Raw genomic sequence first — 22207 nt, forward strand, 5'->3', positions numbered from 1 at the left:
TAAAAGCTGCCCAATCTATGGGCAACATGTATCAGCTGACAGGTTCCCTTTAAGTCCACCATACATATCAGATAAGTCATCAGAAATGGACGATTTCAACCATAAGAAACGATCATCAGTTGTTTCGATTGAAACGATTGTTCATCTCGACAAAAGCCCAAACAATAGTTATTGTTCATAACACCAATTGGTGATGTTGGCCTTTTTGGCCGACACTAAGCACTGGCTGCATTATCATCCTGAAAAATTTCAACATGTCCAATGTGGTTTGAAATGCTTTTTTTTTCCCTCCAACGAACGATTGCTCATTGGTTCAGTTTTAATCTCATGTATGTGTGCCTTTTTTATATGAAAAAAATCTGTCCAGAAACAAGTGATATACGTATGTGAATCGGCCTTTTGTTGGGTTTAGACCAGCCTATTTTTGCTTGGTGTGCTGTCTGTGTGCACAACAGACCATACACAAACAGAACACTGACCAATGTTAGTCAATGTGCAAGTTTTTTTTTACATAACTCTAAGGTTCAACTATTCTCAGCCACTGGCTTAGTAATTTCAAGGTTCATCTGAATTTTGCCTAACTGTTATTCACTAAATTGCTCATCTAATCTCCTAAGTGCCTGTCTTCGTGCAGCCAAAAGCTGATCTCTCCCCCATACACGTGAATGTTCTCATTGCGGATAGAGTAGAAAGCCACCGCCAGGCACCTCCTGCAGTGGCGGAAACAAATGGATTGAGAATTAGACTTCAGTTGATGTGAGTGGAATGTCAGGAGATCCCATACACATTAGATGGTTGGCCAATCCATACTATTCACAAAATTGCTTATTTAGTCACCTAATAAGCTTGTCCTTCTAAAATAAAAAAAAAAAAAATTGTTTTATTTTGTTGGTTATATTTATATGTTCATGAAGCCGACAATGGATTTTCTTCTTGCTTCAATAATGCTGCTAGTATTGCATCATGTAGGGCAACATATTGAGCAGCTGTGATGAATGAAACTTCTGAATTTCTCTAAAACTAGATTTTATAGCAATAATTGAGCCCTTCCTGCTTTTGCTCAAAGGATTGGACCCATCACTGTGCTATTACAGAGAGACTTCTGATAAACTCAACGTACACTCGAAATATCAGTCGAGCATCTTCAGAATGATTTGTCATTCATAATTGCTCTGTTGAGGTCGTCTTTTCAGATGACAATATATCGCAAATCATTTTGACATTGGCTTCTGTTTGTAAAAGAAAAAAAACACGCTGCTTCGATATAAAATCAGAGATACAGTTAAAACTCCATCCACTTCTTCAAGTGCCCCATTATGGCTTTATAAAAAATGAAGCCGATGTATGAGGCCTAAAGAGTGAGTTTTATGGCTGTAACTGCGCCCAGACACGGCCCCAGGAGCTCCATTTTCTTAAAATCCCGTCAGAAATATCTGTTGAGCGTTTTCCTACACGTCTCTACAGTAGATCACAGCCATGGCATTTTACAATATTAAAGTAATCTCACTTTATAGCATGAATGTGCTAAGCCGGCAGACGAGAGCTCGCTGTTTACATCCTCTAAACTCCCATTTCCATGAAGGTTGCTCACAGTATTTTTTTTTTATGTCTGTGATAATAAGAATGTGAATATATTTGGATAATCCTTTTCTTATCTATTTTGTTTGCGTCCTTTTTTCTTCATAGTATTCTGTGGAGGGAAGTGATTTGTGTCACACATGGGGACAAAATAAATTGTATACGATAAAAAAAAAACAGTGCTGTACACTAGAAAGGGTATGTGCTCCTTACCGCACATATTACAGGACAAGTAAACTTAATAATAATTATACAAATATACAGTACAATTCCTTTATTACAAAGTTTACTTTAAGGTTGCGTTCCCACAATCAGTACTTGGTGAGTTTTTGACGTTGCAGAATTTTTGCACCTCTTATGTAAATTTGGTTACTTGAGTTTTTCATTGAGTTTTTGTGCACTTTTTTAAACTTTTTACGCTGTTTTTTTTGTCTCTGGTGTATCATGCTTTAAATCTACTTTGTTTTTGAAACTTCCTGGTATTTGACATACATAGGTGCAGATTAGGTGCAGTATGTGCTACCAAAAATACAGTTATATGAAAAAGTTTGGGCACCCCTATTAATCTTAAGCTTAATGTTTTATAAAAATTGGTGTTTTTGCAACAGCTATTTCAGTTTGATATATGTAATAACTGTTGGACACAGTAATGTTTCTGCCTTGAAATGAGGTTTATTGTCCTAACAGAAAATGTGCAATCTGCATTCAAACAAAATTTGACAGGTGCATAAGTATGGGCACCCTTATCATTTTCTTGTTTTAAATACTCCTACCTACTTTTTACTGACTTACTAAAGCACTTTTTTGGTTTTGTAACCTCATTGAGCTTTGAACTTTATAGCCAGGTGTATGCAATCATGAGAAAAGCTACTTAAAGTGGCCACTTGCAAGTTGTTCTCCTGTTTGAATCTCCTCTGAAGAGTGGCATCATGGGCTCCTCAAAACAACTGTCAAATGATCTGAAAACAAAGATTATTCAACATAGTTGTTCAGGGGAAGGATACAAAAAACTGTCTCAGAGATTTAACCTGTCAGTTTCCACTGTGAGGAACATAGTAAGGAAATGGAAGAACACAGGGACAGTTCTTGTTAAGGCCAGAAGTGGCAGGCCAAGAAAAACATCAGAAAGGCAGAGAAGAAGAATGGTGAGATCAGTCAAGGACAATCCTCAGACCACCTCCAGAGAGCTGCAGCATCAACTTGCTGCAGATGGTGTCACTGTGCATCGGTCAACTATACAACGCACTTTGCACAAGGAGAAGCTGTATGGGAGAGTGATGCGAAAGAAACCGTTTCTGCAAGCACGCCACAAACAGAGTTGGCTGAGGTATGCAAAAGCACATTTGGAGAAGCCAATTTTTTTTTGGAAGAAGGTCCTGTGGACTGATGAAACCAAGATTGAGTTGTTTGGTCATACAAAATGGCGTTATGCATGGCGGCAAAAAAACACAGCATTCCAAGAAAAACACTTGCTACCCACAGTAAAATTTGGTGGAGGTTCCATCATGCTTTGGGGCTGTGTGGCCAATGCCGGCACCGGGAATCTTGTTAAAGTTGAGGGACGCATGGATTCCACTCAGTATCAGCAGATTCTTGACAATAATGTTCAAGAATCAGTGACAAAGTTGAAGTTACGCAGGGGATGGATCTTTCAGCAAGACAATGATCCAAAACACCGCTCCAAATCTACTCAGGCATTCATGCAGAGGAACAATTACAATGTTCTGGAATGGCCATCCCAGTCCCCAGACCTGAATATCATTGAACATCTGTGGGATCATTTGAAGAGGGCTGTCCATGCTCGGCGACCATCAAACTTAACTGAACTGGAATTGTTTTGTAAAGAGGAATGGTCAAAAATACCTTCATCCAGGATCCAGGAACTCATTAAAAGCTACAGGAAGCGACTAGAGGCTGTTATTTTTGCAAAAGGAGGATCTACTAAATATTAATGTCACTTTTCTGGTGAGGTGCCCATACTTATGCACCTGTCAAATTTTGTTTGAATGCAGATTGCACATTTTCTGTTAGTACAATAAACCTCCTTTCAAGGCAGAAACATTACTGTGTCCAACAGTTATTACATAGATCAAACTGAAATAGCTGTTGCAAAAACACCAATTTTTATAAAACATTAAACTTAAGATTAATAGGGGTGCCCAAACTTTTTCATATAACTGTATGCAGACTAAGGACGTAAGATTGTAGTAATGACCATTTAGCCTATCATCAAATTGCCAAGGTTAATTGACTTTTTTGCCATACAGATTGTCATTTCTAATAATATTTTATTTATAATATAAATAAAATAATATTATTGTTTATAATTAATATTTTTTGTTCTATAAATTTTATTTTAGTTATCACTCCTCTAAATTCAGGAGAGGCTGGAGTTCGATGTGATGAGGGAGAAACCAGCCCGAATGAGGATTTACCTAGCAGCAGGAGTAGAGTGTGCTGGTCTTGAGGGAGGCAGTGACCTTTGTTGTTACATGATTTCTATTAAGGGCGACGCTGTGTATACTGTGTCACTGTTATGATACTGAATAAGGAATAAAGTCTAAAAAGGCAGCAATATATACATAGCCATGTGACCTTGAATTCACACATCCTACTTTTCATTTCTTTTTCCCATACAGTGGACAAGCAGCATTGCTTCCAGGATGGCTTTGTGTTCTACCAGTTTTCGTCCGATGAGTGTGCTGATGCTGCCTGCGAATTTGGAAGAGACAAAGGCTGGCAGATGGGCGTTCAACTCTTAAAACAGCTTGCGCCACTTGCTCCACTGACCTCGAATATCTGCGATGTGTAAGTTTTGGGTTCCGTATCACAGCTCTGCCAAACATTTAAGCTGACTAGTCAAGAACTAGCTGAGAGTACAGTGCATTAATACACACCGTGCAAAATCCATATTTTATGTAAACCATGTGTTTGTTTTTTTTTACTGTTCTTAGGGAAACCTTTTTTTTTTTATTTTTCTACAAGTAATGACATGTTTTCATCATGATATGTATGAGATGTGAAAATCCTACATATCATTCACTATATATAAGTGAGTAAAATAAATAAATATTAAGTTTTCTAGTCTTTCTATTTACACATTCTAACTTCTATAACTATGGTTAGTCTCACCTTAGGATGGTCTTTAGCAAGTCTCCTTACCTCTTCTGCCCAATTCTATTAAATAGTCCCTTGAAAATGTCTGTAGGTCTTTTTCCTAATCCTTGCAGCAATAAATATTGTCCCTAGTAAGTTCCTCAGTCAGTCTCCTTTCCTTTCTGGCAGCCATAAACATAGTCCGTTGTATGTTCCTTTGCAAATAGATAATGATTGTAGCAATGAAAAGAGATTAACTCATGACTAGTGTTGAGCGATACCTTCCGATATCAGGAAATATCGTATCGGATTGGATCGGGCCGATACCCAAAAAGTATCGGATATCGCCGATTCCGATACCGGAAACCAATGCAAGTCAATGGGACACAAATATCGGAATGAAAATAAACCCTTTCTTTCCTTGTAGGTTAATTCTACATGAAGTAAAACAACTAAGAATAATGTAGAATGACATGAAAAGCCGGCAATTCATCAGCGGCATACACCGGTACCCGACAATTTACAACAGAAAGAATAGAGCTTCACACATAGATTAGATAGATAGAAACATGTCAGTCACATATATAAGAAGTACAGTGACAGTGTTGCTTACTGTACTTGTCATTTAGTGTAAAGGATTTATTAAAAAAAATATTAGTGTTTTCGTGCACCGTCTCTTTAAAAAAGCCGGCCGGCAATTCAGCATCTGTACCCGACAATTTATAACAGACAGAATAGAGCTTCACACATAGATTAGATAGATAGAAACATGTCAGTCACATATATATGAAGTACAGTGACAGTGTTGCTTACAGAACTTGTCATTTAGTGTAAAGGATTTATTTAAAAAAATAATAGTGTTTTCATGCACCGTCTCTTTAAGAAAGCCGGCCGGCAATTCAGCATCTGTACCCGACAATTTAGAATAGAAGGAATAGAGAATCACACATAGATTAGATAGATAGAAACATGTCAGTCACATATATATGAAGTACAGTGACAGTGTTGATTACTGTACTTGTCATTTAGTGTTAAAATAAAGGATTTATTTAAAAAAAAATTGGCGTGGGGTTCCCCTTAATTTTAGGCTCTAGCGGAGGTTAAGCAGACAGCTGGGGCAAATGTTTGAAGCCTGGGAAGGGGGTAATACCCACGGAGCTTCCCAGGCTACTAATATCAGCCCCCAGCTGAATACCTAGCCTTTACTAGCTATTAAAATGGGGGACCCCCCCAAAAAAATGACGTGGGGTCCCCCCTAATTTAATAGCTAGCACAGGCTAGGCAGACAGCTGGGGGCTGATATTAATAGCCCAGGAAGGGTGCCATGAATATTGGCCCCCTCCCAGGCTAGAAACACCAGCCGTCAGCCGCCCCAGAAATGGCGCATCCATAGGATGCGCCAATTCTGGCACTTAGCCTCGCTCTTCCACGCTGCCCTGGTGCGGTGGCAGGGGGTAATAGGGTTGGGGTTGATGTCAGCTTATAATGCCAGCTGACATCAAGCCCAGGTTAGTAATGGAGAGGCGTCTATAAGACACCCCCATTACTAACCCCATAGTCAAAGTTAAAAGAAAACACAAACACCCAGAGTAAAGTCCTTTAATTGAAATAAAGACACAATTCTTTATTGTTCTAAATTAAACCATACTTACCATCACGCCCATTCCAGCTGAAGCCAACGATCTCCTGCAATAAAAGAAAAATAATAAAGCAACCTCATCCTTACCTTTCGATGGTTCCCAGGACAGCTCCAGCTCTGCTACATCGAGATGACAGGCTGGACCGCAGCAGAAAGCTGCCATCCAGCCTGTCATCCCGCAGACACTGAGAAGCGCAGGCATGCTTGCGCTCCTCAGTGTCTCTCTGTGACGTCATCCAGATGAGCCGAGTTCATGTCCAATGAACTCAGCTCACCTCATGCACGTCACTGACAGCGTGGGAAAATTCTCCTGCACTCAGCGCTTCAGCGTGAGAATTCTCCCACGCTGTCAGTGACATACATGAGGTGAGGTCATGTCCAATGAACTCAGCTCACCTCATGCACGTCACTGACAGCGTGGGAAAATTCTCACGCTGAAGTGCTGAGTGCAGGAGAATTTTCCCACGCTGTCAGTGACGTACATGAAGTGAGCGGAGTTCATTGGACATGACCTCGGCTCATCTGGATGACGTCACAGAAAGACACTGAGGAGCGCAAGCATGCCTGCGCTTCTCAGTGTCCGCGGGATGACAGGCTGGATGGCAGCGTTCTGCTGCGGTCCAGCCTGTCATCTCGATGTAGCAGAGCTGAAGCTGTCCTGGGAACCATGGAAAGGTAAGGATGAGGTTGCTTTATTATTTTTCTTTTATTGCAGGAGATCGTTGGCTTCAGCTGGAATGGGTGTGGCGGTAAGTATGGTTTAATTTAGAACAATAAAGAATTGTGTCTTTATTTCAATTAAAGGACTTTTTTCTGGGTGTTTGTGTTTTTTTTAAATACTTTACTAGAAATTCATGGCGGTCATGTCTAATATTGGCGTGACCCCATGAATTTCGGGCTTAGGGCCAGCTGATAATGCCAAGCTGGCCTTAACCCCTTTATTACCCAGTGAGCCACCGCACCAGGGCCCTGGATGAGTTGGGTACAGCGCCAGAAGATGGCGCTTCTATGAACGCGCCATTTTCCGGGGCGGCTGCGGACTGCAATTTGCAGCGGGTGGGACCCAGAAAGCTTGGGTCTCCCTGCGCTGCAGATTCCAGCCCCCAGCTGCCTAGTTGTACCTGGCTGGACACAAAAATAGGGCGAAGCGCCACACATTTTTTTTTTTAATTATTTCATGAAATTCATGGAATAATTAAGAAAAAAAGGGCTTCCCTATATTGTTGTGTCCGGCTAGGTACAAATAGGCAGCTGGTGGTTGGGGGCAGCCCGTTCCTGCCTGCTGTACCTGGCTGGACACAATTATAGGGCGAAGCCCCACATAATTTTTTTTTAATTATTTCATGAATTTCCTGAAATAATTAAAAAAAAATTGACGTGGGGCTTCACACTATATTTGTGTCCAGCCAGGTACAGCAGGCAGGAACGGGCTGCCCCCAACCACCAGCTGCCTATTTGTACCTAGCCGGACACAACAATATAGGGAAGCCCTTTTTTTCTTAATTATTCCATGAATTTCATGAAATAATTAAAAAAAAAAAAACGTGGAGCTTCTCCCTATTTTTGTGTCCAGCCAGGTACAACTAGGCAGCTGGGGGATGGAATCTGCAGCGCAGGGAGGCCCAAGCTTTCTGCCCCCCCCCCCCCCCGCTGAAAATTGCAGTCCGCGGCCGCCCCGGAAAATGGCGCGTTCATAGAAGCTGGATGCTGTACCTGGCTGGCATACAAAAATATGGCGAAGCCCACGTCAAAAGTTTTGGGAAAAATTTATTAAAAAATAAATAATAATTTAGGGACTGCATCTTTATTAAGTCCTCAAATGTCATTTAGTGTTAAAATAAAGGATTTATTTAAAAAAAAAATGGCGTGGGATCCCCCATAATTTTAGTCTCTAGCGGAGGTTAAGCAGACGGCTGGGGCAGATGTTTGAAGCCTGGGAAGGGGGTAAAACCCACGGAGCTTCCCAGGCTACTAATATCAGCCCCCAGCTGAATACCTAGCCTTTACTAGCTATTAAAATGGGGGACCCCCCAAAAAAAAATGACGTGGGGTCCCCTCTATTTTAATAGCTAGCAAAGGCTAGGCAGACAGCTGGGGGCTGATATTAATAGCTCAGGAAGGGTGCCATGAATATTGGCCCCCTCCCAGGCTAGAAACACCAGCCGTCAGCCGCCCCAGAAATGGCGCATCCATAGGATGCGCCAATTCTGGCACTTAGCCTCGCTCTTCCACGCTGCCCTGGTGCGGTGGCAGGGGGTAATAGTGGTGGGGTTCATGTCAGCGCCAGCTGCCATGAAGCCCAGGTTAGTAATGATGGCCGTCTATATGACACCCCCATTACTAACCTACAAAGTGTTAAAAAGAAAAAACACACTACACCCAGAAAAAAATAATTTATTTGAAATAAAACACCATTTTATTTAATTCTTAGTTTACTAAAAAAAAAATAGTTACCTGTCCACGTTCCTGCGCTGATCTCCCATGCACAGCTGTCACATCTGGAGATGGTGACAGCTGTGCATGGCTGCTGTAAGCTCACGCTGCCGGGAACACGTCCGCTCCCGGCAGCGGGAGCCACTGACTGAGGTCACCGGAGTGCATTCAGGCAGCGCAGCTCCGGAGACCTCCTTTACGGCAGTGCTGTACCGTGGGAATTTCTCACGATACAGCAGTGCCGTAAAGGAGCTAACCGGAGCAGCGCTGCCTGAACTCCGGTGAACCCTTACGGCCCCGTCATTCTAGCGGCGGCAGCGGTTCAGAGCGGTCACATTCTATGTGGCTGCTCTGAACTGGAGATCTTCGTGGGACACTTGTGGACTACTACGGAGGGGTAAGGATAAGGTTGTGGTTTATTATTTTATATTTTATTACAGGAGATCGATGGCTTCGGGGAATTAGGTGTCTTGGTGAGTATAGGTGTAGTTTTTTATTTTTTACTTTATTTTAGGTGGCGATCGGCGGGGACAGGTAATGTATAAACTAATTTATTGTAGGTAACCACTGGCCACCAATGACATGTATCTAACATTTATTGGGGACACAGTAGGGCAATTTATATAGCAGGATCAGGCTGATGGGAACTACTGCTCCCATCGAGCTGATCCTGCTGGCAGGAGTGGACGGGGGACAGACATAGGCCGATGGGAGTAGTAGTGTCACATCGGCCTATGTCTGCCCGCACACACAGACACCCCGCACACACACCCCGCACACACACACACCCCGCACACACACCCCGCACACACACACACCCCGCACACACACACACCCCGCACACACACACACCCCGCACACACACACACCCCGCACACACACACCCGCACACACACACCCCGCACACACACACCCCGCACACACACACCCCGCACACACACACCCCGCACACACACACCCCGCACACACACACACCCCGCACACACACACACCCCGCACACACACACACCCCGCACACACACACACCCCGCACACACACTAATCATGACGGGTCCGGGAGGTTAGGCTGACCTGTGCGGCCGTGGGAAAGTTGATGTGAGTTCATGCAATGCAGTGAAGCATGAACTCACATGAACCCTCTCAGGGCACCGCGGCTACTTCAAATGAACAGCTGATCGGCATCACCTGATACCTCAGCTGTTCATTTGAAATAACCGGCGGGAAAGCGCAGCACAGAACGGGAAAGCCGGCGGTGAAGTCTTTTCACTGCCGGCTTCCCCGCCCGGGTCCTTCGCTCCTTGGTGCTGCGCTCCCCGCCCGGTCCTAATTTACGATCGGGATGGGAGGTGGCGAGGGGAGCGGAGGATCGGGGTGGGAGGCTGCGGGGAAGCAGTATGGGGCTGCGTGATTGTTTAAAAGCCGGCGGCTTTTTACCGCGCGCCGGCTTTTAAACAATCAGGAGAATTCTCCCACGCTGGGATGGCATTCTGATGACAAGCTGGATCGCAGCTGAGCGCTGCCATCCAGCTTGTCATCCTTCAGAGACACTGCAGAGCGCAGGCATTATGGGAACTTCCGATTCCGGTATTCGATATTATAAAAGTATCGGAATTAAGTATCGGAATTCCGATACAGTGAATATCGGCCGATACCCGATATTTCAGTATCGGAATGCTCAACACTACTCATGACCAAGAAAGTTACTATCATGAGCAGTCTTCTCGGCTTTGCCGTATATTGCAATTGCACAGGATTTTGTCCTTCTACGACAAGTACTATAGAAGCAATTATAGCTTAGTAAATCTGGGGGAGTGGGAAAATAGACCTCTTAAATCATGATCACATGTCTTTTAGCTGTTCACTTTAAGATAAGGCAGCAAGATAATGATAGTTTAGTTACATATATAAACAACAGTGTGTTGAGTGGTCTTTTCTGGGTTATGCCTTACTGGGCTCTATAATGGTCATACAAGGACAGTAATTTTCCCATTTATCTGGTGACCTAGAGCTTTATTGTTCTATATCTTGTCTGATCTGAGGTGGCTCTGACGATGTTCTCATGAAGTTTTTTTTCAAGCTTTATGCACTCGCCCATTCTCCTTAAAAAAACATTTCAGAAACACTTGAAAAACTTTTCCTATTCATTTCTATGGGAAATCCAATTTGCTGTAGAGGTGTTTTTTTTAATTTTTTTTTTGTCTTTTTATTTGTTCCTGAAGAGGTTTTGAAAAACTCCTGGCGGAGAAAAAAAAAAGTATATCACTTCTTTAAAGCGGATACTGATGGAATCCGCTTCAAGTTAGGCACTGTCCAATCAAAAGGTTGCAAAAATATGTTTCAGGTAAAAAAAAAAAAAATCTTCCAAAATTCTTCAAAATCTGTCCAAAACCTCTTCAGGAAAACAAAAACTCCCCAAAAGGGAGTGTTTCCTGCAGGGGTTTCTGCTCCATGTGAACATAGCTTCTTTGTGTTGTCATTTTCCTGTCTTATTGCCTCTGTAAAGTCTTCAGCCTTTGGATTCCAAGTGGCAGAGTTGTGTCGAGGTTGGATGTTGATATATGTGAGGAATGAAACCTTCTTTTTATTTGGTGTGAACTGATGACGAAAATGAATTAGCATTAAGTAAGAGGTTTTCATTACTACACAATCCACTCGCTGTCAGAGCATCCTGGAATAAATGCAGCACGGTATAAAAGCGTGTAAACCAAGCCCGGATATAGCGGCTGCAAAGTGTCTGCAGTAGATCACATTAACTTCACAGACGTGAGTGCATTAAATTGACTGTCTGGATGTTATTTGGCTCATGTAGAGATGCTGCATTAAAAGACAAAATGAGATGGCTGTGTAAAGAGCAAGCTGTTAGCTCTCTGTCTGATGAAAGCCTCATTACAGATACATAACAATTTGGGTATCTAATGCAGAAGACGAGGATGATATCGGAAGCTCCTATTTCCTGAAGGACATATATTCTTCTCTAGCAGGAATTCATGAAACCTTCAGCCAGTCCTCACCTCTTCACTTCCAAGTCATACACATCTAGTGTTTGTTTCTAAACATAACGCAGCCATATGGTATGTATACAACGGACAGGTGCATGTGCGCTGCGCACATGGTGTATAGGTATTAGATCATATGGGCTGCTAATCATGCCCCTGATATATTTACTTACTGCATCCTTTCTGTTGTCAAAGCAAACTAAGGTATCCAGACGTTTAGATGTAAAACTTCATCAATTTATTAGTAAAGATTAAAAGGTTTGAAGTACGTGAAAAATATTGCTTCATGGCAAATACCGACGCGTTTCAGACATAGAACTGTCTTTAGTCATGGTCTTTTCTGTTGTGTCTGTTGATCTCTGGACATAAAACAGACCTATAATGCGTATTTGTTTGTGCAGTCTGAATACTTTTCTCCAATCCCACTTGGCACCTCGGACCTTTCGTTTTTGTTTAATGACAGCGCGTTCTGGACTGTGGATTATTTTACATGACTGAAAGCAATGAGATTCCTCTACTCTGTAAGTGATAGAGATAAAAATGTCAATCACCTCTGAGATGTTGCGTAATACAATAATTATTGCATTTTACTATAAATATTGTAAAAAGTGAAATTCTGTAGGTATAAAGGTGTTGGGAGCGAGGATGATTTGTGTGATTTGTCTTTTTGTTTTTTCTATACACAAATGCTGTTTTATATTGACACAAATAATTGGAATTCCTTGGTTAGTGTCCACATGAGTGTGTTCTTCTCTGTAAGTCTGAATTCTCCTGTATAAATTGGTATGATGCGGAGAGGTGAGGTACGCGGTTGAGCGCCATCATCAGTGAGCAGATTAGAAAGTCGCACAACTTTTCAAAATGACTTTTCAAGTTTCTTATGAGTCAGGAGTGCAAAGTAGCATGTCCTGTGACCTTGTATGGCTGTACAAAGTCTTAGAGTGCTTAAAGGGGTTGTCCACTTTCTCTATATCTTAACATAAGTGTGTTGAGGACATGATTTTGTGGCACTTACTAATATATAAGTATCACAGGTTCTCCTCCTCTTGTTAGAGTGGCTTTCATCACACACTGCACAAATCTCAGGGTCTCAGAATGGCTGCTGATGGAGGAGAATGTGAATAGACTTGTCCATTTACCTCCTCCAATTAGAAAATTGCTTTCCGATGTGCAGTATTTTTCAGAGAACAGAAGTGTTTTTAAAACTATGTTCTCACTTCGTCCACAGGATATACTTTCATTCAATGTATAATAGATACAGGTCCCAAATACTGTGTGCTGCTGACAGTAGAGAGGTGTTTGGAATTCCAATATAAAAGAATGGGAATTCTGTCCACCCCTCCACTGACCGAAATGCGCGTCAGGGCCCTATTCTTGAGATTGATGCATGTCCCCTTGGTAGAAATCCGCATCCCCAATATAATTTTGCCTTATCATGTGGCAGATGAGAATAGCTTTTAAAGGACTTGGGTAAAACTTCACTCGAACCTGTAATATTTATATATTGGTAAGTGCCATATAATTGTGTCACCTAACATTTGTTAAATGTCCAAACCCTTTAAAGGTTAGCCCACGATATCAAAATTTGTTCCTTATCCATAGGATCGGAGATGCGTGTAATTTACTAACCACTGGGGATCTGTGACCACTACTAATCCTGAGAACAGGGCTGTGTGACTCTAAAATTGACCTCTACAGATCTCTGTCTTGAATGAAGCGTAGGTGCGCATGTTCGGCGTTCATTCCATACATTGCATATGGAACTTTTGAAGGAAGTCTAGTACCCTAGTACAGCACTCAGCTATTTTTGCTAGTCCCATAGAAAATTAATGGAACAGAAGTTGAGCTTTCGCATCTCCGTTCCACTCGAGACTAGGATCTGCAGGGCCCAATTTAGGGATCCAGACCACCGTTCTTGGGATCACTGGTGTTTCCAGCAATTGAGGCACTCGTCTCCTCCTTTTACGTCCTAGCTCGCTACATGAAAGTGTGGGTCCTGGCTGGGTGTTGGTGTTACTGCTGTGAGGGCCTTGCATCCATGCTGGCCGCCGGTAGACAGTGGTGTAAGCCGCCGAGGACCATAAGTTCTGCAGCGCAATACAGGAGACTTTTGTTCTAAAACACAGTTTTTACTGAATGGTAACTTGGCAAAGGTTATAACTATCTAACTAATTACAAGAAGCCGTCACTTGCACTAGCACTTATCCCCTCCCCCTATGGACTAGTCTCGAACATTAACTCCATCCTTACCCTAACGTCACTTATGTAATTACAGTCACTATCCTATCCTACCTCCTAAGCCCTAAACTATGTCTTACCCTATGCTATCCTATACTGTACACTACCAACATTACTTGTACTCTATACATATATAAAACCAAACACAAAAGCACAATACACAAGTACCCAAAAGGTAAATGGATAAATTGCAAAGTGCATAAAAATAATGATAAATAATAAAGGGTATTTAGTTAACATAAATTTTGATCAAAATAATGTAAAAGCCATCCCGCCACGGCAACCCTTATGGGACAGTCCTAACTCTAATATTAAAACCTTCCCATTTGTCAAGTGACATACATATGGATAAGGGCTGAGAGACTGAACCCTTAGTAGAAGCGTAGACCTGAGAGGCAGAATGAACCTTCCAGCTCAGAAAAAGGGCCTTATATGCACTACTGCACATTAGACTGCAAAGAAAAAACCTGGGAGTCTGAACTGAAACGTAAATTGGTGTGCATGCAAAATGTAAATGCATGTTCACATAGGCCATTAGACAGAAAAAAAACTGTCTAATGGCCTGCGTGAACATGCATTTACATATTGCATGCACACCAATTTACGTTTCAGTTCAGACTCCCAGTTTTTTTTATATATATATATATATATATATATATATATATATATATATATATATATATATATATATATATATATATATATATATATATATATATATATATATATATACACCCGTCACATGACTAAATGACGTCATGGCAGGTCCTTTCAGACTATCGCGAGCTGCCGGGAAGCCAGGACAGATCAGATAAGGACATCAGGGGCCATCAGAAGGTAAGTATAATGTATATTTTTTATTTTATCCTCTTTTTTTTTTTTTTTTTTTTACAGGTTCTATGGTACCTGGGTCTGGAGGAGAGTCTCCTCTTCTCCAAACCCGGGTACCATCCACACACTGAACCGCATGATATCCGCATGTGCACATGCACTGATGCGGATATTATGCGGTTCAATGCAAGTCAATGGCGGCGAAAACGCCACGAGTCCGCAAATTAATTGGTAGTTTTGCGGATTTTTCCGCAATGATAATCCGCAGCGGAAATTTCCGCAGCATGTGCATAGCACATGCGGATTATCATTGGGGAACATGGCAGGCCTTCTACCAAGCGTTTTTTAAGCTTTTCTGCAGCGGAATTGCCTCTGCGGAAATGCTTAAAAAAACGCATCGTGGGCACACAGCCTTCTGTTGTCTCTGTGATAAGGAAAGAAGTTGTTTTTTTTTCTTCCAGATTATGTAGGCACAAATAGTACTGCGTTCAAGTATTGAGCCTGCTGTATCTCTTATTCATCCATACAATACTAAGCAATGACAGCAGGAGCTTCCTCTTAGAGAAACTAGCGACAAACATGGGTGCACTGAACGTATGTGCCACTCCGAAGCCCATTTTATTGGCAAGAACAGGGACCTGCTCCAGCTCTGACACTCGAACTGCCCATTATTTACGTGGGTGGCCATTCATTTGAATGTCTCTTGCAATACTTTCCCCTGCTATAGGAGTAATGTATTAATGGCAGTGGCTTTTCCCAGCATTAATAGCTGTATACCAGGAGTTATTAAATGTTATGTGTTTTGCTCTCAACACCCCCCAGCTAACTCAGATGTACTTGGCTACATCTAAATCAGGTTTTGGCCAGAGAACTATATACTGTAGCTACAAGGCAAATTGCAGCTGTTCAGATTAATGGCGTCCACGTAATACAAGGACAACTTAAGTCTGCCATAGCAGAAACAGCACTTATAGATCTACAGTAACCAATCTATCTTTTTCCTTTTCCTAATAGATCGGCTGATAAGTTAGAGAATGGATCGGATGCAAACAACAGAATCCTCCAAATCCAGGCACTTGCCCGTCTTACATCTGCAGTAAGTTAAATGAATAGTCTGATGTTGTCTGTGACACCTTCTCATCTTTTACCTTGTACTGCATTACCTATATCCTTGTAAAAATGTAAACATTTTCCTATCTACTAGCTGTAGTAATATAAATGGATGTATTGTACGACATTTGCTGCTCTTCTCTGCATATAGGCACATCAGTTATTTTGAAACCGAATTCTCACAATTTCATACTTTCATGTTGGGTATTCAGATATCTCTATCTCTCTCTATCTCTCTTTCTATCTCTCTTTCTATCTCTCTTTCTATCTCTCTTTCTATCTCTCTTTCTATCTCTCTTTCTATCTCTCTTTCTATCTCTCTTTCTATCTCTCTCTCTATCTCTCTCTCTATCTCTCTCTCTATCTCTCTCTCTATCTCTCTCTCTATCTCTCTCTCTATCTCTCTCTCTATCTCTCTCTCTATCTCTCTCTCTATCTCTCTCTCTATCTCTCGCTCTATCTCTCTCTCTATCTCTCTCTATCTCTCTCTATCTCTCTCTCTAGTGGCATGCCTTGAAATCCATACAAAAAATGTTTTCTCTAAAAGTTGATGGGGTTTCAAAAACCTTATTCACATGTATTTCACTGTGAAGTGTAATCTTTGACAAATCCACCAAGTCTTACTGCCATTACTGCTAAAACAAGAGACTTCAAATTATTCTCAGATTTGTCATTTAGCAGGGTTATGATTCCGTTCTAGAATTGGAGTTTGCATAGCCTTTATATGTTGTTTACCTTGAGTGCCTATATTTTGGCTTGTAAGGAAGCCTTTTCCATGTGCCTCCAGGCAACCCAGCTCCGTGCCAAGTAAAGGCCCCCGGACATATTTGACTATTCTTGGCCGAAATCTGTCGCAGTCTTAGTTGACAGTCTAATGTGTGTGGGTGCCTCCTGACTCTTCCCCCGACTGGTGACGCAGGTGGAGATCAGAACCAGCACATTTGATTTCTGACTGTCAATGCTTTTGCTCCTGTGACATCATTTATGGAGAGCAGAGGAGAGTTCAGCATCTCCTGTGTATAGAGGAGTCTAGAGAGAGAGCATCTATTGCGTATGTGGGTATAAGCGTCTAGGAGTTTGCGGGAAAGTCTCGGATTCCAGGCTCTATCTAAGAACACTACTTAGCTCTTTTTTTTTTTTTTTTTTTTAATTTTTTATATACAGTACAGACCAAAAGTTTGGATACACCTTCTCATTTAAAGATTTTTCTGTATTTTCATGACTATGAAAATTGTACATTCACACTGAAGGCATCAAAACTATGAATTAACACATGTGGAATTATATACTTAACAAAAAAGTGTGAAACAACCGAAAATATGTCTTATATTCTAAGTTCTTCAAAGTAGCCACCTTTCGCTTTGATGACTGCTTTGCACACGCTTGGCATTCTCTTGATGAACTTCAAGAGGTAGTCACCGGAAATGGTTTTCACTTCACAGGTGTGGCCTGTCAGGTTTAATAAGTGGGATTTCTTGCCTTATAAATGGGGTTGGGACCATCAGTTGTGCTGTGCAGAAGTCAGGTGTATACACAGGTGATAGTCCTACTGAATAGACTGTTAGCTGCTTTTTTCTTACCATAATACAAATTCTAAGTAAAGAAAAATGAGTGGCCATCATTACTTTAAGAAATGAATGTCAGTCAGTCCGAAAAATTGGGAAAACTTTGAAAGTGTCCCCAAGTGCAGTTGCAAAAACCATCAAGCACTACAAAGAAACTGGCTCACATGAGGACTGCCCCAGGAAAGGAAGACCAAGAGTCACCTCTGCTTCTGAGGATAAGTTTATCCGAGGTCACCAGCCTCAGAAATCGCAGGTTAACAGCAGCTCAGATTAGAGACCAGGTCAATGCCACACAGAGTTCTAGCAGCAGACACATCTCTTCAATAATTGTTAAGAGGAGACTTTGTGCAGCAGGCCTTCATGGTAAAATAGCTGCTAGGAAACCACTGCTAAGCACAGGCACCAAGCAGAAGAGACTTGTTTGAGCTAAAGAACACAAGGAATGGACATTAGACCAGTGGAAATCTGTGCTTTGGTCTGATGAGTCCAAATTTGAGATCTTTGGTTCCAAGCACCATGTCTTTGTGCGACGCAGAAAAGGTGAACGGATGGACTCTACATGCCTGGTTCCCACCGTGAAGCATAGAGGAGCAGGTGTGATGGTGTGGTGGTGCTTTGCTGGTGACACTGTTGGGGATTTATTCAAAATTGAATGCATACTGAACCAGCATGGCTACCACAGCATCTTGCAGCGGCATGCTATTCCATCCGGTTTGCGTTTAGTTGGACCATCATTTATTTTTCAACAGGACAATGACCCCAAACACACTTCCAGGCTGTGTAAGGGCTATTTGACCAAGAAGGAGAGTGATGGGGTGCTACGCCAGATGACCTGGCCTCCACAGTCACCAGACCTGAACCCAATCGAGATGGTTTGGGGTGAGCTGGACCGCAGAGTGCAGGCAAAAGGGCCAACAAGTGCTAAGCATCTCTGAGAACTCCTTCAAGATTGTTGGAAGACCATTTCCGGTGACTACCTCTTGAAGCTCATCAAGAGAATGCCAAGAGTGTGCAAAGCAGTCATCAAAGCAAAAGGTGGCTACTTTGAAGAACCTAGAATAGAAGACATATTTTCAGTTATTTCACACTTTTTTGTTAAGTATATAATTCCACATGTGTTAATTCATAGTTTTGATGCCTTCAGTGTGAATGTACAATTTTCATAGTCATGAAAATACAGAAAAATCTTTAAATGAGAAGGTGTGTCCAAACATTTGGTCTGTACTGTATATTTGCAAGCTCTTTTTATTTTTTTATATTTCCATTGCTGATGTGTGACCTCAGGGGCCGGCACAAAAATAGGTGGATAATTTAAGGTGGCTGCTAACTGGCATCTCACATGGAATCTAATTTATTCCTCAGCTGACACTACTACATAGCTTTAAGGGAACCTGTCATTCCATCTGTTAACTGCTGCCAAAGTGTAACACATAATAGATAGTTTTCTAAAGATTTTCCTTCTTGAAGTGAAGAGAGAGAAAAAATTAAGTTGTATAAAGTAGCATTGACTACTGTAAAATGTCAAGAGGGTGATCTCGTTCCAAAAAGCATACAGTCATGGCATTAGAAGGCAGTTCAGGGAGAATAAAGCACGTGCAAAATGTTCAGGCCCCTTCTTCATCTGTGCATGTCCTGCATGCTGCTGGAGTTTCCTTGTAATTCTAGGTCTGTAACTTTTTAAAGGCGCACTCTACGTTATTACTTTATCTTTCATTTCTGTTTTGATGTAATCTCATTTCAGAGAGGGACATCATTAAAAAGCCATTATACTATCGTGGCTTTTTAGGGGTGATGTATTTAAAAGACTAACACCAAAGCTGGAAAATAGGTAGATGCTTGCATCAATGTAGTCCTAGTGCAAGGCACGCTATAAAAATGGTTACTTCGAGCAATTCATCACTAGTATAAATAGATTAACACAGAATTGTCTTCAGGTTTCAAGTAGGGTTGCTTATACAGATGGGATTAAGATCTTAAGGAACAACTATACATACAAAAAATTGTTGCGGCATGTCTTTCTGTGCTTCCATTTTCAAGACTTCAGAATAGAAGTTAGTCTCTATTGTGGCTTAAAAAGGGCATTTAGATGACTACCCCGATTCAAGTAAAATACAAATGTTAACACCAAAATTGATTTTTTTGCTCACAATAGAGCTCTGATTAAAGTGAAAGCACCATGTACAGTGTAAAGGCTGGAAAGAAAAGGCTTCATTAAGAGCAGTAAATCCACACCTAAATCTAGCTTATTCACACACTACATGCAACGGTAAATAAGTGACAGATAGAGATAAGTGTGTGTGTATATGTGTATATATATTTAAATAATATATAGTTAGTTAGTCATGTTCCAGAAAATGAAGTATTTCTCCCAGAAAATTATTGCAATTACACATGTTTATGTACTTTGTGTGTTTTAGAATGACACAAAAAAAATCTGAAAAAAAGGCAAATTGGACATAATTTCATACAAAACCCCAAAAATGGGATGGACAAAATTGGCACCTTTCCAAAATTTTGGGTAAACAACTTTGTTTCAAGCATGTCATGCTCGTTCAAACTCACCGGTGGCAAGTAACAGGTGTGGGCAATATGAAAATCAAACCTGAAACCAGATAAAAAAGGGACAAGTTGACTTAATATTTGCATTGTGTGTCTGTAAACATGGAGAACAGGAAGAAGAGAAGAGAACTGTCTGAGGACTTGAGAACCAAAATTGTTGAACAATATCAGTTTGTATGTACATTTGTATATGACAGTATGTATATATTATATATTCCACTTATCTATATCTGCTATATATCTCGGCTTCTACACTGTATGTGGTAATATCATATTTTTTTTAATAGCGAGTATAGTAAGATTATCAGTTATCCCCTGTCACATGAGTTTTTTTATAATCTATGCTGTAATTTTTGCATTATTTTGTGTCTCTAATTCCTGGGCGTATGATCATAATGAACATAATTCTCATTAGTGGTCAGAAATTACTCCAGGTCTTATTGAACTGATCTAATGCCCCAATGGACGGAAGATTATTACCGATATGACTGGTCAGTACGTGAGATTTGGCATCTAGTGCATGGTACAGAGTTAGCAGAATGGAGACTGTCATCTGCATGGGGAGATGGGATTTGTAGTTTCTGGGAGCTACTGTTTTGCCATCAAACACCACACCACGCGCATAAACTAAGAGAGGTTACTGAAAGAAGGAAAACCACTTGGGCGAGGTATGCGGACATTATAGTTCTTCAAAGAGGTTGTACTAAATGAGAAATAATAATGCTCCTAGCACTTTATGGTATACTTGTCTTCAGTTAGATCATGTTTTCACGTGGTGACCCCTAGGGAATTTTGGAGCTTTAAGTTCTCTGAAGAAGGTCACGATACTGTGTGACCAACTTGTCAAGCCCTTTTCCAAGTGATGTTCAAAATCGCTTGGAAAACCACTTGAAAAAAACGCATGTAAAAACCGCTGAAAAAAACGCATGTAAAATCCGCATGCGTTTTTTCTGCCAAGGAGATGCAGAAATGCTCAGGAAATTTCTGCTTCAAATCTACATCGTTGGCACATACCCTTCAAGGGTTTCCTAAAGATGGTATCTTAACGAGTGCACCAAAGCATGAGGCCGCGAGCTGTGCGCTCCTGAAGATCGACCGCTTGGATTTAGTCATGGTCACACCACTGTTCCAAACTCTGCAATTTCCCAGTCTGTTAGTCAGCATGGGAAAAGTGTGGGTGGGAGGGGGACTTTAGCTGATCTGAACTAGCTATACATTCAGCTTCAGAGTGGTGCTTGCAACCTGTAAAGCATAGAGCGTGGTCATGTCACGTGCTCCTTACCTAGCTAACTCCCAGGCTGGAATTGCAGGTTGGCCAAGCATCTTGGCAAAAAGCTGTACATTATAAAATTTAAAATTCCAATGTTTTAAAAGACACAGAGAAACTTTAACAAGGAGTAAATTGCAAAGTTGCTTTTTTACAAGCACTTTGCAATTTTACTCATTTATGAACTTGAGGCAAGAAATGTCTTTATTACATGATGGAATTATGTAACACTGAAGATCCATGTTTTATGTGATTCCACTTATGGTAGTTCTCTAAAAGCAGAAATTCTTGTAGTTCAGAAGTCGACTTATTTACATTTCTTTCCCTCCTTTATTTACTGCAAAACTTGTTTCGGTTTGCCTTTGCCAGATTTGAATACAGTAGTCACACCTTAATTTGTATCAGGTCTTTTCCCAGTTTGCTGCCAGTCTTTCCATTATTATTGACACAGCCTGGCTTCTATTTGCTAGTGAAATGAGCATTCATGTGTCATTTGTTCAGAGCCCGTAAATCCAGAGCACGGCCTGAGGAGACAGCCATGACTCCAGCTCATTAGAACACTCATTTACAGAGATCATTAAAATGATATCCCCACGTCGTCAAATGAAGAGACATTTGTTATGCGTTGTAAGTCTTCACTTATATCTGTGATGGATAAAGAAAGGACTTGTCAAAACACAGCCAGCTAGCCCAGTGCGTCCATCCGCTCCCTGTAATTGGTCACAAATGAGTAACTAGCTGACAAAACTGATCATATTAAACCAGAGCACATGCCCTGCACTGGCCAACGAGAATATGCCCTAACAAGTCTATTGACTTTACACTCATGAACCAAGAGCTTGAACGTCATCCCTGATCTGTACCCATCCCCAGGAGCATGTACAAACCTGAAACA

The 22207-nt window shown here is 41.3% G+C and overlaps 1 protein-coding gene across 2 annotated transcripts in view; it reads left to right on the forward strand.

The window, feature by feature from the left end:
* The window catches only part of RAPGEF5 (Rap guanine nucleotide exchange factor 5), a 372046-nt gene that overhangs the window by 116634 nt on the left and 233205 nt on the right, over window positions 1-22207 (forward strand). For both annotated transcript variants that reach the window (XM_073677776.1, XM_073677777.1), the window contains 2 exons: window positions 4218-4386; window positions 15826-15907. In XM_073677776.1, coding sequence (XP_073533877.1) covers window positions 4218-4386; window positions 15826-15907 — 251 coding nt within the window. The remainder of the gene's footprint in view (window positions 1-4217; window positions 4387-15825; window positions 15908-22207) is intronic.

The sequence above is a fragment of the Phyllobates terribilis genome, unplaced genomic scaffold (genome assembly GCF_046119375.1).
Source record: "Phyllobates terribilis strain yellow unplaced genomic scaffold, ASM4611937v1 Scaffold_4__5_contigs__length_816908805, whole genome shotgun sequence".
Taxonomy (NCBI): Eukaryota; Metazoa; Chordata; class Amphibia; order Anura; family Dendrobatidae; genus Phyllobates; species Phyllobates terribilis.